Genomic DNA, 19,879 nt, shown 5'->3' on the forward strand with positions numbered 1-19,879 from the left:
GAGCTGTTGCAGCTTTCAGAAAACAAGCCTGTAGACAGAATTTCGATGTGTGTCAGAAGTGCGGAAACTATTTGGGACACCTTTTATCGTTAAATCGCTCCAAAGTTCAGAATTTTCGTAATGCGGCGGTGTGAAGCGGAGAGCAAGAAATCAACATGAAGCGACGCGCGCGCGTTAAAATTACCACGGAATGTTCCGCGTGCGAGTGATTCACACGGCCGATTATTTTTAGTCGTTTTCGTTCGTAATATTATTCGTCGTGGATAATTATCGCGGAACCGCCCACGATCATCGCGCGGCTCTCCGAAGAGCAGAGAGCCGCGCGATGATCGTGGACGGTTCCGAAGCGATCGGATTCAGAGATGCGGTTTACGTACGAGTCAGATAATCTCTCGAGGGGATGCTCCTCGAGAAGGGTTCCGCGAAGGGGTCGCGCGATTCGGAATTGAGCGCGCGCGATTAATGCCCGGAGGTCAACGCGCGTCGCGGATGTAAATCGATTATCTTACGCTGCAGTTATCCTATAGGACAATACGCACACACACGCACACAGATTAGTCAGATAAGTCGAGGGTGTCGAGAATCAATCGAATGCAAAGTCCGCTGACGCGTATAAATGCGAGTGAATTCCTAAGATCGCCCGATTCGAAAGGCACTCCTCTCTCACCCCGATAACGATCTCCGCGGGGGTGGAGGGCGTTTGTCTCTTTTGGTTTTTATCTCTTTGTTTTTTGTTCTCCTCCGATTGATCGACGTCGTCGGATGCTTGACTGATCCGTCGGTGTTGCGCGTTCGAACTGGATAAAACGTCCGCGAGGTCGCTACTCCTCGATCCCTAGATCGCTCGGCGCGCTTTGTCCGGCTTTCGGAATCTACAGTAACTTAGTAACTCGACAGTAATATCGATATCGTAATATAACTTACATTACGTGTAATCGTAAGGTGTAGCGTAGCCTAACAGTTTCAAATTCATGAATATACACACGCTACGGAGATACGTTTCTGTGTTTGCCGTGGGAGTGACGCGGCACGCCTACATTCATGAATTCGCAAAAGTTATCGGCCGGTTAAAATATGTTTTGTTACATTTATCTCCTATCTCTCACGGAAGTTCGACGATACAACAGTGAAGTGAAATTACAACCGATTACTGTTTTACGTGCGTGCCTGTGTGTGTACGTGTTACATATGAGCGCGTCTGTATGTATGTGGCACAACTTAATCACGGCCTGAAGCGACGATCTATTATTTTTCTCTTTGCGATGGTTTATCTATATCGGATACAAAATGTAACTCGCCTAAAACTCGCTCCCAAACTCATGAATTTCGCACGATCGCCAGTTCGCCAGATTACTCTCGCTCTGATCGGCTGATACGAGCCGAGCAATGTGACGCGCCTGGACGCAGTCCTGAATTCATGAATTCAAGATCACTGCCTCGATGCGATACAAATCACATTTATCCTCGATCGGGAAATTTCGATGATGTAACAGCGAGCGGAATGTGATGATATCGATGTGCGATACAACTTAGGCTGAGACTTAAAGTGACAATCTCTTTAGATGTTCCTTGATTGTTCCGTACCTTTTTAATTACTCTGTTGTTAAATCTTAAATTTGTTGCATCAGTAAGTAACTCCTTGCATCGAACGCGATTTGGGTCGGACACGGAACGAATTCTGCGCCGACCACAAACAGCCTCGAGTAATAGCCTACGAAAAAAGTACGATGTATATATTTATATATATATATATATATATATGTATATATAATATTATATAAGTATAGACGAGTTTTTTGTTATCTCCTACCGAAAAACGAGTAGCGGCGAATCGTAGATTTCGAAATCTAGAAAAGTCACGGGGATAGATGACGGGAGGGAATGACGGGAGTGATGTGAGAGGGAGTGGCGAAAGGGCGCATTCGTAAGAGAAAGGATCAAAGAAACGGGAAAGGAAGGAGAGGGCGGGGGGGATGTGTGAGTGGGAAAGAGAAGGGATTAACGAAAGAGATCAAAACGTCGCGAAGAGAACTCTATCTACAGTTGGCTCGAACGTTACTTTCAAAGGGATCGAATGAGCCGCGCGGCCTTTATTTAGAAAAAAAAAAGATAAAGATAAAGAAAAGAGAAAGAAAAGGGGGGGATCCAAAACGGGCGCGGGGGAGAGAAGGCTAAAAACCGAACGCAAAGAACGGAAGAAACTCAAATCAGCCCGCTAAGAGTGACCAAAGAAACCAACGGAAAATTCGGAACACCAGAAGGCCCGGAAAACTGATGGCTGCATCTGCTCTGCGAGAGGCTGCCGCTGTCTCTACGCGCTGCACGCGCACGCTACACGCCGCATAATCACGCTCCCACGATCACGCGATCGCGCACGCGACGCTCGTGCTCGATCGAGCAGCGGCAGCGCCGGTTTTTGACGGATGAATGTCCTCGAAATGGGTGTTCTCGATCGGGAAGGGTTGTGGATGTGTCCTCCGTGCATCCCCCTCTCGGCGAGGGGGAGAACGCGAGCGAATGAATCGGATCGGAGAGACTTTTCCTTTTCTCTTTTTGTCACCGGATGAACTGTTGCGTTTTTTGGTCGTCTTTTCTACTCTGTTTTTATCTCTTTTTGTTTTCCTCGAGGGACGCCGGTATCCTTCTCGCTCGTCGGAAATGCTCTTTTACGAAAGGTATCGCGTATCAAAAGGGGGACGATCGCGCTGCACGATCTCCGGTCGGTCACCGCTTGTACAACTTCGGAATCTCTATGGAATCACAGTTTTACCACAGTTCTCGTTTCACCTGCTCCTCCTCAATCTGCTTTTTTTCTCTTTTTTTTGGTTACTTTTTTATCTCTTTTTGTCTCGCGTGCGTTTCCGCTTTACGCTTTATTCTCGCCCTCCTCTCTCTTTCCGCGCTATTTTCTTCCACCGCGCGGTCGCACGCACGCGCGCGAGCGCGCTCACGGTCCGCCAGTGTCACGGGTTCGAAAGGTCGGATTACTCCCTACGCCCGCGCTTCTACCCTCTACGATCTGCGGTCAGAGTCGCACGCGAGAGATCGCGCGCAGCAGCCACGGAATAAAATATGCAACCGAAAGAGTGGGTGTATATATTATCGCGTCGCGATTAGTCAGTCTTGTTCGATGGAGGTACCGAGACGTACGATGTCACCGTTCCGACGAGTGGACGCGCCCCCCTCTCGAAGGGGGCGCCGCTCACGCGGAACGAAGGCCCCAGGCCCCTGTACCCCCGGCTATAATCTCTATACAAAAATAAATGCTTTTTGAATACCCTCAACAATAGAATCGTACAAAATGACTTCTGTCCTTCTTCCTCCCTTAACTCCGGAACTCCTTTCTGCGATTTCTTATTTTTTGGTTCTTTTTGCTTTAACTCTCTTTATTTGTACCAAATGTGTCGCTCTGCGCGCAGCACTCGAGTCGACCGTATTATTTTATGTTATGGACTGATCCAAATTCCTCCTTTTCTCTCACCCTCTTTTTGGTATTATTTTCGAAATGCACAGCCAACCATCCTACGCTAATTTCCTCGCACTCTCGCTCACCGAGCCCCGCAGGATCACCCGCAGAGACCCGGCTCGCCTGTCCTACCGTCGGTCGTTGAAGCTTCCTCGCTCTATGTCAGAATGTTAACCATCGCTTTACTTTTAGCTCTTTTTTTGTTTTCTATTTTTTGGGGGGGGGAATGGGGAACTTTCTTACGGTTCGCAATTTTTCTCGCTTCCTGCCGAAGCGAGCCGCCGGCCGCGTAAAGGATCGGCCACCGCGGTCGCGACCGATCGCTCTCGGCACGACCGTGCTCACTCGCGGGAAGTGCACGTGTAAAAAAGATCACCTACTTGTATGTGTGCTCGTTTTTTTTGGTCGTGGAAAAAAAAAGGAACACAATCACACACGTAGGTGTGCCCGGCAACTACATCTTCCCGGTTTGCTTTTGTACCATAACGCGCGATTATCTAAATAGGAGACGCGGGAGTTACATATGAGTGACTTTGAGCGATCGAAACGAAAATTGGGTGTCTTGCTTGTCCAAAAACGGATCGACGGATTTAAAAGCTAGTAGGCCGAATTTGTCATCTTTTTTCGCGCTGCGGAAACTTCAACAACCGGGGCCGAATCGGCGACTACCTGCGCGCGGAGACGGATGGAAGAACGAATGCGAATCGGACGAACAAAGCGCGCTCCAGATGATCTGTCGATTGTGCGTACGCTAGTTGCCTTTTTCGTTTGCGATTTAGAATATGCGCTTTGGGCCGCGCTCGAGATCCTCTTCCGCTTGATCAGCCCGGGACAGATAAGAGACGGGAAACTAAAACGCCAATTCGCGGGGAAAACTCAAAATGAGGATCTTATTGCTCAAGATTCGACCGACATCGGATCGGAGTAAGCTCGCTCAGGAGTGATCGGTACTTAACTGTCGCTCTATGGACGCATGGTCGGACGATGGCAACGACGGTGCGATGCTGCGTGATGTAATTGTTGTTCTTTCTTTTTTGCTGTGTGCGTTTTTTGGTATGCGATCGCTCTTGGAAGAATAATGCGAAATCCCTGTCCCGCGTCGGCGCTTCCGGAAAGAGGATCCTGAACAAGCCAGGTAGATTAACTGAGTATTCCGGCCGGGGCCTCCTCGCGGCGGCCGCGCTCTCTGATCCGCAGGTGATACTGGATGTGCAACAATTCTCACCGGATGAGATCACGGTGAAGACAGTCGACAACCACGTTATCGTCGAGGCCAAGCACGAGGAGAGACAGGACGAACACGGCTACATCAGCAGGCACTTCGTGCGCAGATATCTCCTGCCGCCGTCCCACGACCTCGCCAACGTCAACTCGACCCTTTCCTCGGATGGTATACTAACTATTACGGCGCCCAAAAAGGTACGCTAGACCCTGCCGAGTTCCGCGTTAACATCCGCCCCGCTCCTTCATCCGCGGACTCGACCCGCGAACGAACGGAGCCCTCTTTCTCTCGCTCTTCCTCTCTTTCTCTACCCTTTTCTTACGCTCTTACGATCTCTCTTTCGCCCTCTCTCTCTCGTCTTTGTTAGCTGATGGCGGCTTACGTTACATCTTTGATTTTTTGCCTTTCGATTCCAACGTTCCCCAATGCGGTGACCCGCGCCTCAGGGTGCGGCACTAGAGGAGGCAGATGGTGCCGACGGTTTCGGATCAAACTATTGAGTCTGAACTATAAAATAGAATAGTCACGTTAACGTTCATTCAAACTACACGCTAACGGTTTTGCTTTCTTTCTCTCGCGCGTGAACGAGGCGCATTCGCGATTTTGCAAGATTAGTGTGCGTCGATTTTAAACGAAGCTCGGTAATAAAAGTGATTTCATCTCCAAGTGTTTTGATACTCTTTTTAAAAACAATTTCAAAACAATGCATTTCCGATGAGCTTCAAATATCGCAGTCTATTAAAATCGATGACATTTTATTGATAGTCGAGTGTTCCTCATAAAAAACGATATTTTGGTAATTTTTTTATCTCTATCGTCCCGTTATTTAGATACTCTAAATATGATCACGGAAATTTATTTGCAAAAATATTTAATTCAATTTGTACAATTCTCAATTAACTTTTAAATAAATTTTGTTGTGATTTGTTTGCACGGTGCTTTTAATATGTAAAAAATATCTCTATCACTGTCGACATAAAAATAGTTCAAAGCCGCGTTCTTTATTCGTCTTACGTACTGCATCGATCTCTCGAACATGATATTTTTAACCTTTCTAGTTCATCGTCCACGGAAGCGTAATCCCATTGACTTAATGCATAATGTATTATCGTATGTCTAGACATCTTATGCGCTTACCTATGTCTTGAGGTTCTCTTCTCATATCAGTTCAAAGTGTGACGGAATTTCAAATTCTAATTACGCCTGTTGTCGTCGCGTACGGATTGTTCAAGCACCGACCCCGCAGGGTGCACTAAAAACACAAACACATAGCTCTCATGATTTCCTTATAAGGTACAATGTCTGATGATGTTTTATTCGCATTTTCAGAACGTGACGCCGTCCGGTACAGAAAGAGTCATCAACGTTATTCAAACAGGAATTCCAGCTGCCAAGCCGGTTCCGGTCGAAACAACTACAACTACTACTACCACCACCAGCACTACCGAATAATGAATTTATTATATCCGACACTTTCATTCCGACATTAGCTTCGTTCTTTTACTTTCTCAAATCTATGCAACGAAACAATTTTGTGAAGTGATGCAATCAAGTTTAGCAATGATGTGTATTATACAAATTTAATTCAAAGTTTATCATAAATAAATAATTTTTTAATATGTTATACATATTATTTTATTTTTCTTTTCATCTAGATTATTTTCTCGAATCACGTAAAATTATTTCGCTCGTTTGACGCGACGCTGAATTGTTCAAGACTGGATTAAAGCTTTGACTGCAATCTAATTGATTCTCTCTTTTTGTCTCTTCTCAGTTCCGGTTTCAGTATAGAGGAAAAGAGAAGAGACAACCAAGCTGCAGTCAGGATTAATCGACTTTGATGCAATATAAAGTATCTTAATCCAATATCAAACTTGTAGAAATAAAAATAGAAAGAAAAGACTGTCAAGTGAAAAACGAGAATACCAAATCAATCAGGATCGTCATACGGTTCTCAGACTCGCCCCATTGGGTCGTCACTTTTCAATCGCGTTTGCATCAACAGTTACAGCAAATGAATCATATTCAACAAAGCCTTTGAATCCTGATGACAACAGGATGGTTGAAGTCGATCATGACAATCAACCATTCTCAGCATCAAGTTACAATTAAAATCACTGACTCTACTTCAATTGGATCAAACACCCTGATGTCCGGAGTTACTTTCGCAAACAAGAAAAAGTAAAAACCCCAATTAAGGGGGATACCTACGGTAAACTGTCGCGCTCCGCACCTAGTGCCCGCTCGCCTACATTTTCCCGTGCCGGCGGTCTCGACGAAACAAGAAGTCGAAGTGTGTCAACACTGATGGTGGGGGTGAAGGGGGTCTTCGGGTGTTCGCTGCGTCCGAACTGAACCAGGGTTTGTTTACGAATGCGCCGAGGCTGGCCGGCCGGCCGCCTTATATAGCCGCGCGCGCGCGACGCCGCAGCCGCCGAGGAAGCTTCTCGAGAGTCCCCGCGCGTCGCACCGGCCGCGTTGTTGCGCAGTAGTGCGCGATTGGCGATATTGCGCCCTGGCAGGTACTGATTCTAATTGGCACCGTGATATTCCGCATCGCTGTCACGAGATTCATCAGACGGTGCGTTCGCCGGTGCGTTTTTTGCCCGTTACAACGGAGAAATCAGCGTATGCCGAGTATTGATCGGCCCGGCCAGCGGTGCGACGGGATTTCTGGCACGTTCGCCAGGCCGGGCCCCACCATACCACCCAACCCACACAAGCAAACGGACGCCGCGTTCTCCACCTCTGCCTCCGCCACCGCTCCGTCGCCATCTCCGCCAACACGGTCAACCGGTGTGTGATATAACATCGCCCGTGTAACTTAACGTAATCGCCTGCCGTTAGCCAAACTCGTGTGCGGCGGTGCGTGTGTGTATCAGTCTGTTTTGTTACCATCGTCGAAAACACGAACCGAGGACCAGATAAAAAGAACCGATTGCCACGGTGCCTACTGCGTAGCAGAGCCGTATTGCGCAGTTGGTCCCCTCTGTGGACACGCGCCTCGGGCGGACAACCTTGGCTCGTGCCTTGCGAATTCCCTGTTTCGATCAATTCGCGAAGAGAAAAGAATTATCGTTGCTGCGTGCGCCGATGATTGATCGGCTCATGATGCCGACTGGGACGATCGCGTATATCGCACGAGTTTGCGCTCTTGGATCGTAATGCCAGATAATGAGGAGTCTGTTATCAGCTGGCGAACAAGGCCGCAGTTATATTAGTGGACGGATTAGAGGGCCGCGTGCGAGAAAGCGAACGCGCTCTAAGCAGTTGGATGATAATGAGGAGGAGCATGCCATGATCCAACATTGCGAAATCGCTTGCGTGCGCGCGGCGTCGCGTCGGTACGCCGCTGTGAAGCGCAGTTTCCTCGAGTAGAACGCCTCGCGGTGGGATATTCGTGCTGCGCAGGCAGGCCCGAGTGACCTTCTGGCCGTTCCGGGCAGATTTTTTTATCAGCTCTTGAGGCGACAGCTATTTTTACGTGATCCTCGACCACGATTTTGTGAGAGGCCTTAATTTTCGGCCGTGCATAGGTGTTTGCAAACACATGAACGCCGGATTGACTCACGCCACGATAGCACGAGCGCGGCTGATTAATATGCAAATGCGAGCTCGTCCAATTGACGACGCAAACATTACGCAATCGACGCCGCACCGGCCCGCCTCGTTCGCCAGGCGGGGGAATGCGGGAGGCACGGTACTCTCTCGGGCGATGGGAAAAGAAATTGAGAGATGAAATTGAAGCGTGACGACGTGAATATACACGGACACATGGTGGCAGCAACCGGCTAGATATCCCGGCACATAATAGCAATGCAGGCAGATTGCATAACATTACGCTGGTTCCTCCTCGGTGTATCATATACCGCTCTATCGATTTCCTTTTCATATCGCTCGTTAGCTCGACCCGAATATATCCCAGTCACAATGGCCGCCTGTCCGTAAGCGGACGTAATTAATGCAATTTTATTCACAAGTATATAAGGGGCGCGCTCGTGCACGCGCGCGCGCGCGCGCGCGGAAGATACTTATCTCTCCCTGCGAGATCGCCTTTTTGTAGGCCGCTAACAACGACCGGCGGATTAAGCTCGAAGGAAAAAGGGTCGAACGGAACTACTACTTGTATGCTTCGTACGAATATGCACAATGTGCGCCGTGCGATACCTCGTTACATTCAGGTGTCATTCAGAACGGCGTAATGAAATGCGAAGGTAGACGGTTACTCCAACTATGTTGCATTAAGCGGCAGCGGCGCGATGATCTGTGGGAACTTTCTCAACGACGTCTCTCTTTCGCACTGCGAGCGGCCTGCTCGTTAGACGCGATTTACAGTTAGCGAGTGCCATTAGCGAACAATGATTTACAATTAATAAATCCTTCCGCGACGACGCGCACCTCTGTTGATGATCTCGTCGGGTCACTGGAACAAATTGATTTACGGTTAATGGAGCTGCAGAGATAGCCCTTTCTATTTCAAGAAGACAATCAATTAAAAAGAATACGCTTGAGCAAGTGTACGAGGGATATTCCTTTGGGGATATTCCTATCTGGATTTGTCGTTCGGAGAACGTATCGCTTGCAAGTAAATTTAGCACGCGCGATACGGAGGCGGCGCGGCGCACCGTATCTTTACGCGGTTTCGCATCCTGATTGCGAGACTCACGAGTGCTGATACAGCCATGCTTATCAGTATATCGCTGTCACCAGAGAATAATATTTATAATGTTACTTCAAGTATTTCTTTGTACATTTCCAGACTTTCGAACAACAATATTTCCGTCAGTTTTTAATTTCTCTGTCTTGCTTTAATTATTTTGTATTTCCTCCAAACGGAAAGAGAGAAATTCTATTTAAAATAATTAACACATGAGCGACAAACAAACGCGAATATCGCAGTTTAGGCGCCTCCATCGTGTTCCAGAACATTCGAGGTACAGCTGCAGCTGCTAATCGATAGATGCACGACGCGAGTTACAGATATAACGCAGAGAAGGTGTACGAGTATTTGTTGTCTCCGACCGGCAAAATAAATGCGTCGCACACATATGTTTCACCCGTTATTTCTCCTCCGCGATAAATAGAAATTGCGACGGACTAATGACCGTCGATGCAAGATGAAAGGGGCTGCGTAATCTCCGTAATCTTTGATATTAATATCGTTCTGCAAATAAAACGTGCAAGCCTTTCATCACGCGATATTGATAACGCGAGCATGAATCTTTCTTTCATGCCCACGTCGTACGACGTGACGTGAATAAAGCATACGGCCTCTTGCAAACTTGGAAACCCTCATCTGCATTAAATCCCCGGTGGAGTTGTTTATACTTCGCCGTACGGACGGGATAATATCTCGTCGGTCTCGTGTATTGCGCAACAGGAACGGAAACCACCCCTCCCTCGATCGAATCCTCGCCACCACCCTCGCCGTCGAGTGAACTTTAGCGGGGTGCGCCAGGATATGGTACTACGTCGCAGCACAATTCTCCCTTCGGTGACTGCGCCGCAGCGCGAGTCTCCCTTCTCGGTGACTACGCCGCAGGAAAGTTCTCCTCGCCGCGCCGTGTGTGAGATGGAGCGGTTATCCGCGATTACCCTCGCACGGCACGGCTACATAAATAACGAACTCTCGAGTGCGCGGCTTCGTGCTTCCCCAAGCGCGATGGTAACCTGCCGGCCTGGACTAATTTTAGTCGCCGCGGCGGTACCGTGCGACCTTGAACTCCCGGCAATCACGTCTCAGGATGATGTTGCAACCGGGCGGGTTACCCACCGGATGAGAAGGAGGGATTGTCCTTCTTTCTCTCTTTCTCTCCCTCTGACGAATTCCGGTCGCGCGGAACAGCCGCCCGGAATGATGGTCCGACCGGTTTGCAACGATCTCTGTCTGTGACACTTGTGTGGCATGACAATGCAGCGTCGCAAGCAACGCTTGTGCCACCGGACAGGGTAGCAGCCCCGAATAACGGGGTGCACGCAGGTGTGAATGCGGCTCCAGCGCGCGTTCTCGAAACGTCCGCGTAACGCCCTGTTATCGATCGCATCCGTGACCAAGTCCCGGCTGCTGAGAGTATGTCGCTAGGTGAAGGTTGATGAACCCCTGTATACGTAACGCGATGTTCACTGCCCGGCATGGTACACATCCGATGTGCCGAACGGTGAAATTACAATGTACACGAGATTGTACTTTATAATGGTCGTGCGAACTGTGCGAAGATCATGGTCTCGCAAAATCGTACTTTGTTGCGCCTAGAGAGATTGTATTGCGCGTGTAAATAAAATATTCCGGTGGGGTTGGGGCCCTTGCATATTAATCTAATGAATTCATTTCCATCGTAGGTTTTTCTGTTAATATGGATTATATAAGTATTTAGATATCCTCCGCCGGCGTTCATGCTAATCCGAATGAACTTGTATTTTTATCCGGACGGGATTGAAGTCTCGGCGATAACAAGGAAAACGTGAGAGAAGACCGGTATACATAATTCCTCGGTACCAGTTCGTGACATCATTATCTCTTTTATGCGCGCGCTTATATAGAGATTATAATAAAAATACATGATCCGTTACAATCGTTTCTTATTTACCTCAAGGATAAAGACCAAATGTCACAGTAGGGAGTCGAGCCATATATGCATGTCGAGAGGAGAGAGAATGAGGCAGAAGCGAAGATCTAAAAGTAATGAGGTAAAAATAAGATGAAGCTCAGCGTAGGGTCTCTTGACTCCAGAAGGTTCCAGCACGCTTTTCGCTCGTATTAGATCTCACCCACGATGATGGTCTACTTTTGAACCGCGAGCGAATATGAATTGTACCTTTAAAAAGATGGTAGAGAGATATATTGTTCAAAGCTAGACATAATATATTTTTAAAATTGATTTATTCACTTATGTTTATGTATTGGACATATGTATGTAGAAATATTGCACGATTTACATGACGCAGAGCTTCTTTGCTCGCAGCCGTTTCCTGTTATCGGTTGAGCACAAACATATATTATACCAATTTTCATACAAATATACTTGTTTATACGATAAATTCTTATTGAAAAAAGAATTTGTGTTATATTATCGATCTTATTATCGATCTTGATTAATGATAATATCAATGAATATTTTATGTTGTATTATTGATTATTAAAAATTATTATAAGAAACTAATATTAATCTTAAGTGTCCATGTTTACTCTAACGTTTTGTAATTTTTTCTGAGTGTAACAATAACTTTAATAAAAATTACCAATATTATTACATCGACTATCGCTGACGTACACTCGCCATCTATTAAACTTCAAACTTACTCAACGGAAAACATGACCGATAGAAGATAATCTAAAGTAAGTATAATTTACAATAAATAATTATGCAAATATGTTTTACGTAATAGATAATGTTATGTTAGCAGCATATATGTATTTTTTTTGCACCATTAAATACTTTTCTTACGGATCAGAGAATAATTAAATTTTTTCATTATTTATATTGCATATGTTATCCAGTTGTGGTAAATTAACGGAGACTCTCTTCTTTGACTGCTTTTCCGCAAACAGTATTTGATAAGCATACGTCCCAAGCAAAGCTCCTAAGATAGGACCAAGCCAATAAATCTGAGAAAACGAAAAAATTAAATGGCTTATTAAAAATGACTACATAAAGGATTATCAGAAAGATAAAAGATATAATTTCTATAATTTGTTGATTGCTTGAAAGTATATTACTTAAAAATATACCGGTTTTACATAAAAAATTTATTATTTATGATTTAATCTAGGAATGTGTTTGCAACGCGTGGATTTAAAAAGATCTTCGATATGTAGTGTTTAACTAAACTGATATACTATTAGATAATTTCGTTATCAATGATATCAATCGGATGATTTATGTGTATTCGTTATATACATATATCACACATTATATATTATACAATATAAAAGGAATAGCATTTTCTAACACATGTTTTTATATTTTTACATTAATACTTGCGGAGAGAAACCAGTGTTATTTAAATTTAAGATGTCATTTCGAACTTACCCATTGATCTTTCCACGCGCTATTCCAAAATGCGGGGCCAAACGTTCGTGCTGGATTCATACTACATCCAGTGTAAGGGCTCTAAAGGGATGGAGAAAAAAATATTAATATCTTCTTTTTCGAAAGATTGTGCAACTGATTGTGCAAATTTACATAAAATAATTATCTTCTATTCAGAATTGTTTTATATAAAATAAGAGACGATTTTCGCGAAAGGTAATTAAACTTTGCAAAGTAGATGTCATTACATAATAACAATAACACTAAAGATAATTTATATATTGTGACGTACATCTCTAACAATAACGTAATAAAGAAAGTGAAAGAAACTTATACGATGAGACAAATTTTATATGAGCAAGCAGAACTTACGCGGTTGTCGGTGCGTATGTTTCGTCTTAAATTAAATAATGTGTTTTAGGTTTCGCCTGCTCATATAATAATATAATTTAACAGAACCGAACTTTGAATTAGTAATTAGTAGTTTTAAGGAGAATTTTACCGCCGCAAACGAAATGGCAGCGACCGATAGGCCGAATCGGAGAGCGGTCGAGTCTGTAGTATGGGCGCATCTGGGATCCCACGTGGCGCAGGCCGCACATAGTATACAACTCGTGCAAAACACTTCAATTAGTATTGCCTGCACGCTGCTGACTTCTGGATGGACGACCGTGACGCAAAGACCGGCAGTCGAATTTGGGTTCCCGTCGTTGAACAGCTCCGCCGGCGTTATCATCTGCGAGAACACAGAGATCGTCGTTCACGATCATGAATGCATTGGGTTTAATTCGGTGTACTCTAACGGCAAGACGATCGAGAAAAATGAAAGAGCACTTTTAAGAGTCCGTATCCCACGGTAGCGCCGATGAACTGGCCCAGGACGTAAACCGCGGCTGTCGGGATCGATTTCAGGCCCACGATGACAGCACCGATCGTGACGGCCGGATTAAGATGAGCTCCGCTTATGTGACCTAACATCTGAAAAGTAGACGATGAATATGCATATAGAGTGCTAAATAGCGAACATTAATATTTGAGGACAACGAATTTTTTCGCGTACACCTCGTCGCATTATTTTCCATAGCGCGGATCAATTTAATTTTCTTGGTACTCATCATTTCCTCGCGATATAATGTTATAATTAGTATACCTTAATAAGAACGCACTCAAGCTAGAATCATAGCAGTAACGCACCATAATTATAAGGTTCACCGTCAAACCGAAAGTCAATGCAGTTTGCAGCGGCGGAGGTGGCGCGGGTCCCATAGTACCGATGCAACCCATGCAACCGATGAATATGAGAATGCCTGTGCCGACGATTTCTGCCGCGAACATCGTCAACGTGTTTTCCTGCAGCTTCCATATTTCACCTGCAAAAATCACGCTCGTCTCGATGTTCGGCCGAAATCTGAAGCTGAACACTCACTGTCCCGATCGTTCTGCATGACGAGATCAAGGTGCTTCGTTATAGCTCGCTACTGGAATTACTTTAACAATCTGCGCTAATCGCCACGGATTGCCATCGCCACGCATTTCTTTGCAACGTGAAGAAAAAGAGGAAAAAGCCGGTGTCTTATCGATAGATATGCCGAGATATGTTCGCTTGAATCGCTACTCGTACGTAATGCACATACATACACACACACTTACACAGAAATATATTTTTATATTTATAAATTATATACACTACTGTTTTAAAGCAACGGAGACGCATCGCTTCTTCGAATTTCACGCAGACATGATAGATACTTGCGAGCCAGGAGCTATTGCGTATACGATTTGAATCACAGAACTACTTACGTTCTATAGACTTTTCCTCGAAAGGTCTCTACCCCTGCGGACTACGTGGAGGAATAACGCACCGGCTCAAAGTGTCCAGAGCCTCCCCTGACATGGCGCATGCGTTGCCGCTGAAATTGCATGCGTTTTTCTTACCATTAAAACTTGTAAATTCAGCGGCGATTTGAATTACTGCAGAAAACGCAGAGGAGGAATTTTCGCACGCAGGCGCTCGCGTCTGGCTCTCAAAGAACAGACGTTCGCATGACCGTCAGTCGTCGGATGCATACGTGCAGCGCGATAGAGCAATTACAGAAGCCGAAAAATACTGGATCAGAGCATGTCGGCCAATGACGAAGGCAGAGTATTCCGGAATCTCGATTACAAATCAGACACTGACTACGTGATAAAGGTAGCCAAGACTCTGCTAACGCCGGTCGGTATCTGGCCGCTCTACCGCGGCAATTCCACGTCCGACAAGATCAAGAATTTCCTGCAGACGGGCGTGATATTCTGCCTGATGTGCTTTCTGCTGGTGCCACATGTCATATACACCTTCTTCGACGCGGAGGACCTAAGCAGGTACATGAAGGTGATAGGCGCCCAGGTGTTCAGCCTGCTCGCCATCATCAAGTTCTGGACGATGATCATCAACAGGGAAGGAATCAGGTACTGCCTGCAGCAGATGGAGATCCAGTACAGAGACGTGGAGTGCGAAGAGGATCGACTAGTGATGACGAACAGCGCCAAGATCGGCAGGCTCTTCACGGTTGCGTACTTGGGGCTGTCTTATGGTGGCGCATTGCCGTATCACATAATCATGCCGCTGCTGGCGGACAGGGTCGTCAAGTCGGATAACACGACGCAAATACCACTGCCGTACCTCAGCAACTACATATTCTTCGTGGTGGAGGACTCGCCGTTGTACGAGATCGTCTTCGTTTCGCAGATCTTCATCAGCAGCATCATCCTCTCGACAAACTGCGGTGTCTATAGCTTGATCGCTACTTGCGTGATGCACGGCTGCTGCCTCTTTGAGGTTGTTCGCAGAAAGATGGAGACGATCCTCAGCAATGGGACCGACGATCTGCACAGGCGACTCGGCCAAGTGATCGAACACCATATACAAGCCATCAGGTGAGAGATTCACGAGAGTTTCATGAGAGACGTTTTGCTTCATCATTTATTAAATTAGATCGTACTGCAACATTAAAGTAAGATTATGATGGAAAAATGACTTTTCAATTGCACGAATTTTTTTAATTCTGTGTTCATTGAGTAAGAAAATACATTGCAGATTTGCGGAGATGATTGAGAAATCGTTGAATATCGTCTTTCTATGCGAAATGGTTGGATGCACCGTTATTATATGTTTTCTAGAATTCGGAGTTCTTAAGGTATTCCTGAAAAATCATCAAAAATCGAATTCTATCACAAGTACATTCATACGAATCTATTTCAGGAGTGGGAAGATGGGAAAGTCTTACCGATGGGCACGTATTTCGTTTTAATGACATCGATGTACATAAATGTGTATATTATATCAGCTATCGGTGATCGCCTGAAAGAAGAAGTAAATTCCTTTAAATAATAATAAATATATATATTAGATAATTTATAACATTGTACAATACATATTAATCGTAATTACGAATGCAAATTTCATATAAGAAATAATAGAAAATATAATTAACTAATGAATTAATCAGATTTATTTCTTATCGCTATGAAGAGCGAGAAAGTAGGAGAATCATCGTACTTTATCGAGTGGTACAATTTGCCGACGAACATCGTAGGCTATTTGATTTTAATGATAATCAGATCAGGCCGCCCATCAACTCTGACTGCCGCAAAAATATTTGATCTCTCTCTACAAGGATTCTGCGAGGTAAAAATCGCCATAACGTTTACCTGAAAACTAATAAGTAATATCTGCATGACGTTTACAGGTCTGCAAGACGTCAGCGGCGTATTTCAATTTCATACGCGCGATGACTACATGAGTCCTTAAATAATATCATCGAGTGTAAAATACGTTAAGTATTATTATCGTCACGTCATCGAATGTCTCACCTTTTTCATTGGACATCGACAATTATTTATCTGTCGAATAATAAATACATATTACTAACAGTTATTTGAACAGTATACGACACGTAATATTCATACGTAATATCTTCATCTACGATTCCTCCTCGTCCGATCAGAAGAAATTTATTCGAGACGCAACTCCGAGTTGCGTCTAACTTCATGAGCGTAAATGCGCGTGTTTTTTGTTTCGAACTTTCACCGCAACATCATTATTCTACTCTTTACAGAACTTCTACTTTTTGTTCAACGTCATTATCAAAGTCTTTACAACGAATAAATGGAGAGTACGTGTTCAACAATCATCGTGATTGCGATAAATTCGCTGGGCGCCGTCTGTCTTCGAAGAATAAATAAAGTTTCCATAAAGTAACTTACCGATGCAAATGATGCAAATGATGACTCATGATGGAAATGTTGAATCGTAGCAGACAAATCGTAGCGGCAATAAATTTGTTATAAAACTCATAGCGCAGATGTTGAGCATCCGTTCTTGTTGAATATCTCAGCATGTATTTTATGCATCCCACAGATATTACTTGTGTATTTTATAGTAACACTACATTGCCACAAATCTCTTCTAATCCATATGATCCGACTACTTGTTCAAACATATAATTTGGAAACTCTTATGAAAATTAAGAGATGAATATACATTTTTTTATATGCAGTAAATTTGTATTATTTTCTCCCAAAATTTGAATAATTCGGACAATTTACTAAAAACGCTTTGTCATTTCCAAGCAGAATTTTTTAAAATATAATTTTTGCTTTTATACATCAGATAATTCGACGTACGTACTCATCGATTAACGACAATAACACTACGATTTACGAATAATAATAAGGCGTTTGCAATTAATTTAGAAACAAAATGGGGAAAAATTAAATCTCTCTTCACGAGCTTTCTTACTGACAAGCCCCGAGCACCGTGCACTTTTCTCTGCTCCCGACAGCAAAGCGCAGCAAAGTGAACTTCTACCTTACAGACCATTCCATATCTCACCGCGCTTGCGTAATCGCTGAAATCATGCACATTTTCTCTCCCACTGGAAGATTGTAGCAATTCTATGAGAACGACCCTTACATAAAGTTGTCGCAGAAAGTGAGAGAGATAGAAAAACTTTTTGCACGCAAGCGCCTACGGCTAACTTCCGAAGATCGCGTGCAATCTTCAGTCAAGAGCAAACGTACGACACCACGATCAAGGAATTACAAAAATGAAGATCGCGGACGCGTCTCCGGTCGATGAGCGTACGCTGTTCCAAAATTTTAATTACAAATCGGATACGGAATACGTAATGAGGATCGCCAAGATCCTGTTGAGCCCAGTCGGCGTCTGGCCGCTCTATAGGAATGACACTATACTCGACAAGATCAAGTACTTTTTCCACACAAGTTTTGTGTTCAGTCTGATGGGCTTTCTGCTGGTGCCGCACGTCATATACACCTTCTTCGACGCTGAGGATCTGACCAGGTACATGAAGGTGATAGCCGCGCAGGTGTTCAGCCTGCTGGGCATCATCAAGTTCTGGACGATGATCATTAATCGGGACGAAATCAGTTGCTGCTTGCGGCAGATAGAGATCCAATACCGAGACGTGGAGTGCGAAGAGGATCGACTGGTGATGGTGAGGAATGCCAAGCTCGGTAGACAGTTTACGATTATGTACTTGGGGCTGCTGTATGGTGGCGCGCTGCCTTACCACATAATCATGCCGCTGGTGGCCGAGAGGATCATCAAGGAAGACAACACGACGCAGTTACCACTGCCGTACCTCAGCGACTACATCTTCTTCGTGGTGGAGAACTCGCCGGTCTATGAGATATTCTTTGTCACGCAGATCCTGTTCAGCACCCTAATTCTGTCCACAAACTGCGGCGTCTACAGCTTGATCGCTACCTGCGTGATGCACGCCTGCTGCTTGTTCGAGGTCGCTCGTAGGCATATAGAAACGGTGATGGTCGATGGAACTGATGGTCTCCACGAGCGATTCGGCCATATAATTGCGCAGCACACGCAAGCACTCAGGTCAGAAAAGAGTTTTATGAATGGTCCTCATCGCATTAATGCGTTGAACGTAACTTTATTACTGCAAAAAAGAATGTTAATTCTGTAGTGAAAAGTAGTAATTGTCATATAATTATATCATATAATTGACATGACAAAAAAAGGTAGAAATAATAATCTAGATTCATCCTTCTGGATGAATTTGAAAGGATTTCATCCTTCTGGATCTCTATAAAAAATTATTATATGGAACAAATAATTTATTATAATGATGTGCATTTATTTATAAATTTGTTTTATAATATTTATAATTATATCTGTTTTTATTACCTAATAATATTTATTACAGATTTTCTGAGATGATCGAAAAATCGTTAAACATTGTTTTTCTGTCAGAAATGGTTGGAAATACCATTATCATATGTTTTCTTGAATATGGAGTTCTCAGGGTAATTTATAACATTCTTTTTATCATTGATGAAACATGGAGAATCCAGAGATAAAATTCTTTTATATAAATTTATTTCAGGAATGGGAGGACAATCAGATATTTGGCACGATAATATATTTGATTTTAGCAATTTCGATTTTGGTAAATGTCTTTATCTTATCATCTATCGGTGATCGTCTTAAAGAAGAGGTAAGTTCCACATTATTAGTACAAGAAAAATGACTGGCGTAGCTGCTAATTAATTATCTGAGATGTTAATTTCTCGCTATAACAAAGAGTGAAAAAATCGGCGAGGCATCGTATTTCATCAACTGGTACGCTCTACCAGCGAAAAATATGAGCAACTTAATTATGATGATGGTCAGGTCGAATCGTTCATCAACTCTGACAGCCGGTAAAATATTTGATATCTCTCTGCAAGGTTTCTCCGATGTACGTAATTAATTACACTAATAGAGAGCAAAATTTTACCATATTGTTCAACTGTTTCGTGAATGTTCACAGGTATGCAAGACGTCAGCGGCGTACTTCAATTTTATTCGAATGATTACAGCGTAATGTTTGTTTATCTGCTGAAATATCAACTATCTCGCTCGAGAGACATTTCAATTGTCAATTTCTTATTTTCACACACACTCAAATATAATAATACTGATAATGTGTGTTACTCACAATTTATCACTTAAAGTTAAAACAACGAATTTAAGTTTATCGAATGATATATCATTACTAAGGCACCATTAACTAAGATAACGTTAGAAAATTCAACAGAAACACGCAACTGGCCACGACTCTCCCTTCTCGCAGAGAGAAAACTCAATCACAGTGCAAG

At 44.1% G+C, this 19,879-nt stretch overlaps 4 protein-coding genes and 2 long non-coding RNA genes across 8 annotated transcripts in view; 3 read left to right on the top strand and 3 right to left on the bottom strand.

Annotated features, from left to right (window-relative positions):
* The window catches only part of LOC105284295 (protein lethal(2)essential for life), a 9,260-nt gene extending 4,090 nt beyond the window's left edge, over positions 1–5,170 (top strand). The window contains exon 3 of the mRNA XM_020033230.2: positions 4,484–5,170. Coding sequence (XP_019888789.1) covers positions 4,484–4,894 — 411 coding nt within the window. The 3' untranslated portion in view covers positions 4,895–5,170. The remainder of the gene's footprint in view (positions 1–4,483) is intronic.
* Positions 5,171–5,832: 662 nt separating this feature from the next.
* On the bottom strand, positions 5,833–7,179 carry LOC105284284. The gene is made up of 2 exons (XR_894847.2): positions 6,900–7,179; positions 5,833–5,940 (listed from the first exon to the last, which is right to left on the bottom strand). It is a non-coding gene; the product is annotated as an uncharacterized LOC105284284 (long non-coding RNA).
* Positions 7,180–12,124: 4,945 nt separating this feature from the next.
* LOC105284282 (aquaporin AQPAe.a) lies at positions 12,125–14,739 on the bottom strand. 2 transcript variants are annotated; one of them, XM_011347654.3, is made up of 6 exons: positions 14,519–14,739; positions 13,913–14,088; positions 13,553–13,696; positions 13,221–13,454; positions 12,719–12,799; positions 12,125–12,294 (listed from the first exon to the last, which is right to left on the bottom strand). In XM_011347654.3, the coding sequence occupies exons 2-6, from the start codon at positions 14,051–14,053 to the stop codon at positions 12,148–12,150; spliced, it is 747 nt and encodes a 248-aa protein (XP_011345956.1). In that variant the 5' UTR covers positions 14,054–14,088; positions 14,519–14,739; the 3' UTR covers positions 12,125–12,147. The 2 variants fall into 2 exon arrangements, with proteins under 2 accessions (XP_011345956.1, XP_011345955.1); XM_011347653.3 differs by lacking the exon at positions 14,519–14,739 and having other exon boundaries at positions 13,913–14,315.
* A 6-nt stretch (positions 14,740–14,745) lies between these two features.
* On the top strand, positions 14,746–16,643 carry LOC105284281. The gene is made up of 5 exons (XM_011347651.3): positions 14,746–15,634; positions 15,795–15,894; positions 15,960–16,070; positions 16,230–16,385; positions 16,447–16,643. The coding sequence occupies exons 1-5, from the start codon at positions 14,838–14,840 to the stop codon at positions 16,498–16,500; spliced, it is 1,218 nt and encodes a 405-aa protein (XP_011345953.1). The 5' UTR covers positions 14,746–14,837; the 3' UTR covers positions 16,501–16,643.
* On the bottom strand, positions 15,570–17,435 carry LOC105284280. 2 transcript variants are annotated; one of them, XR_894846.2, is made up of 6 exons: positions 16,964–17,435; positions 16,571–16,600; positions 16,257–16,415; positions 15,985–16,058; positions 15,788–15,900; positions 15,570–15,698 (listed from the first exon to the last, which is right to left on the bottom strand). It is a non-coding gene; the product is annotated as an uncharacterized LOC105284280 (long non-coding RNA). The 2 variants fall into 2 exon arrangements; XR_002193640.2 differs by lacking the exon at positions 16,571–16,600.
* A 238-nt stretch (positions 17,436–17,673) lies between these two features.
* Positions 17,674–19,702, top strand: LOC105284279. Its single transcript, XM_011347650.3, has 5 exons — positions 17,674–18,617; positions 18,946–19,045; positions 19,126–19,236; positions 19,324–19,479; positions 19,552–19,702. Exons 1-5 carry the CDS (start codon positions 17,806–17,808, stop codon positions 19,603–19,605), a joined length of 1,233 nt encoding a protein of 410 aa, XP_011345952.2. The 5' UTR covers positions 17,674–17,805; the 3' UTR covers positions 19,606–19,702.
* Positions 19,703–19,879: the final 177 nt, after the last annotated feature.

The sequence above is a fragment of the Ooceraea biroi genome, chromosome 12, assembly GCF_003672135.1.
Source record: "Ooceraea biroi isolate clonal line C1 chromosome 12, Obir_v5.4, whole genome shotgun sequence".
NCBI classification, from domain to species: Eukaryota; Metazoa; Arthropoda; class Insecta; order Hymenoptera; family Formicidae; genus Ooceraea; species Ooceraea biroi.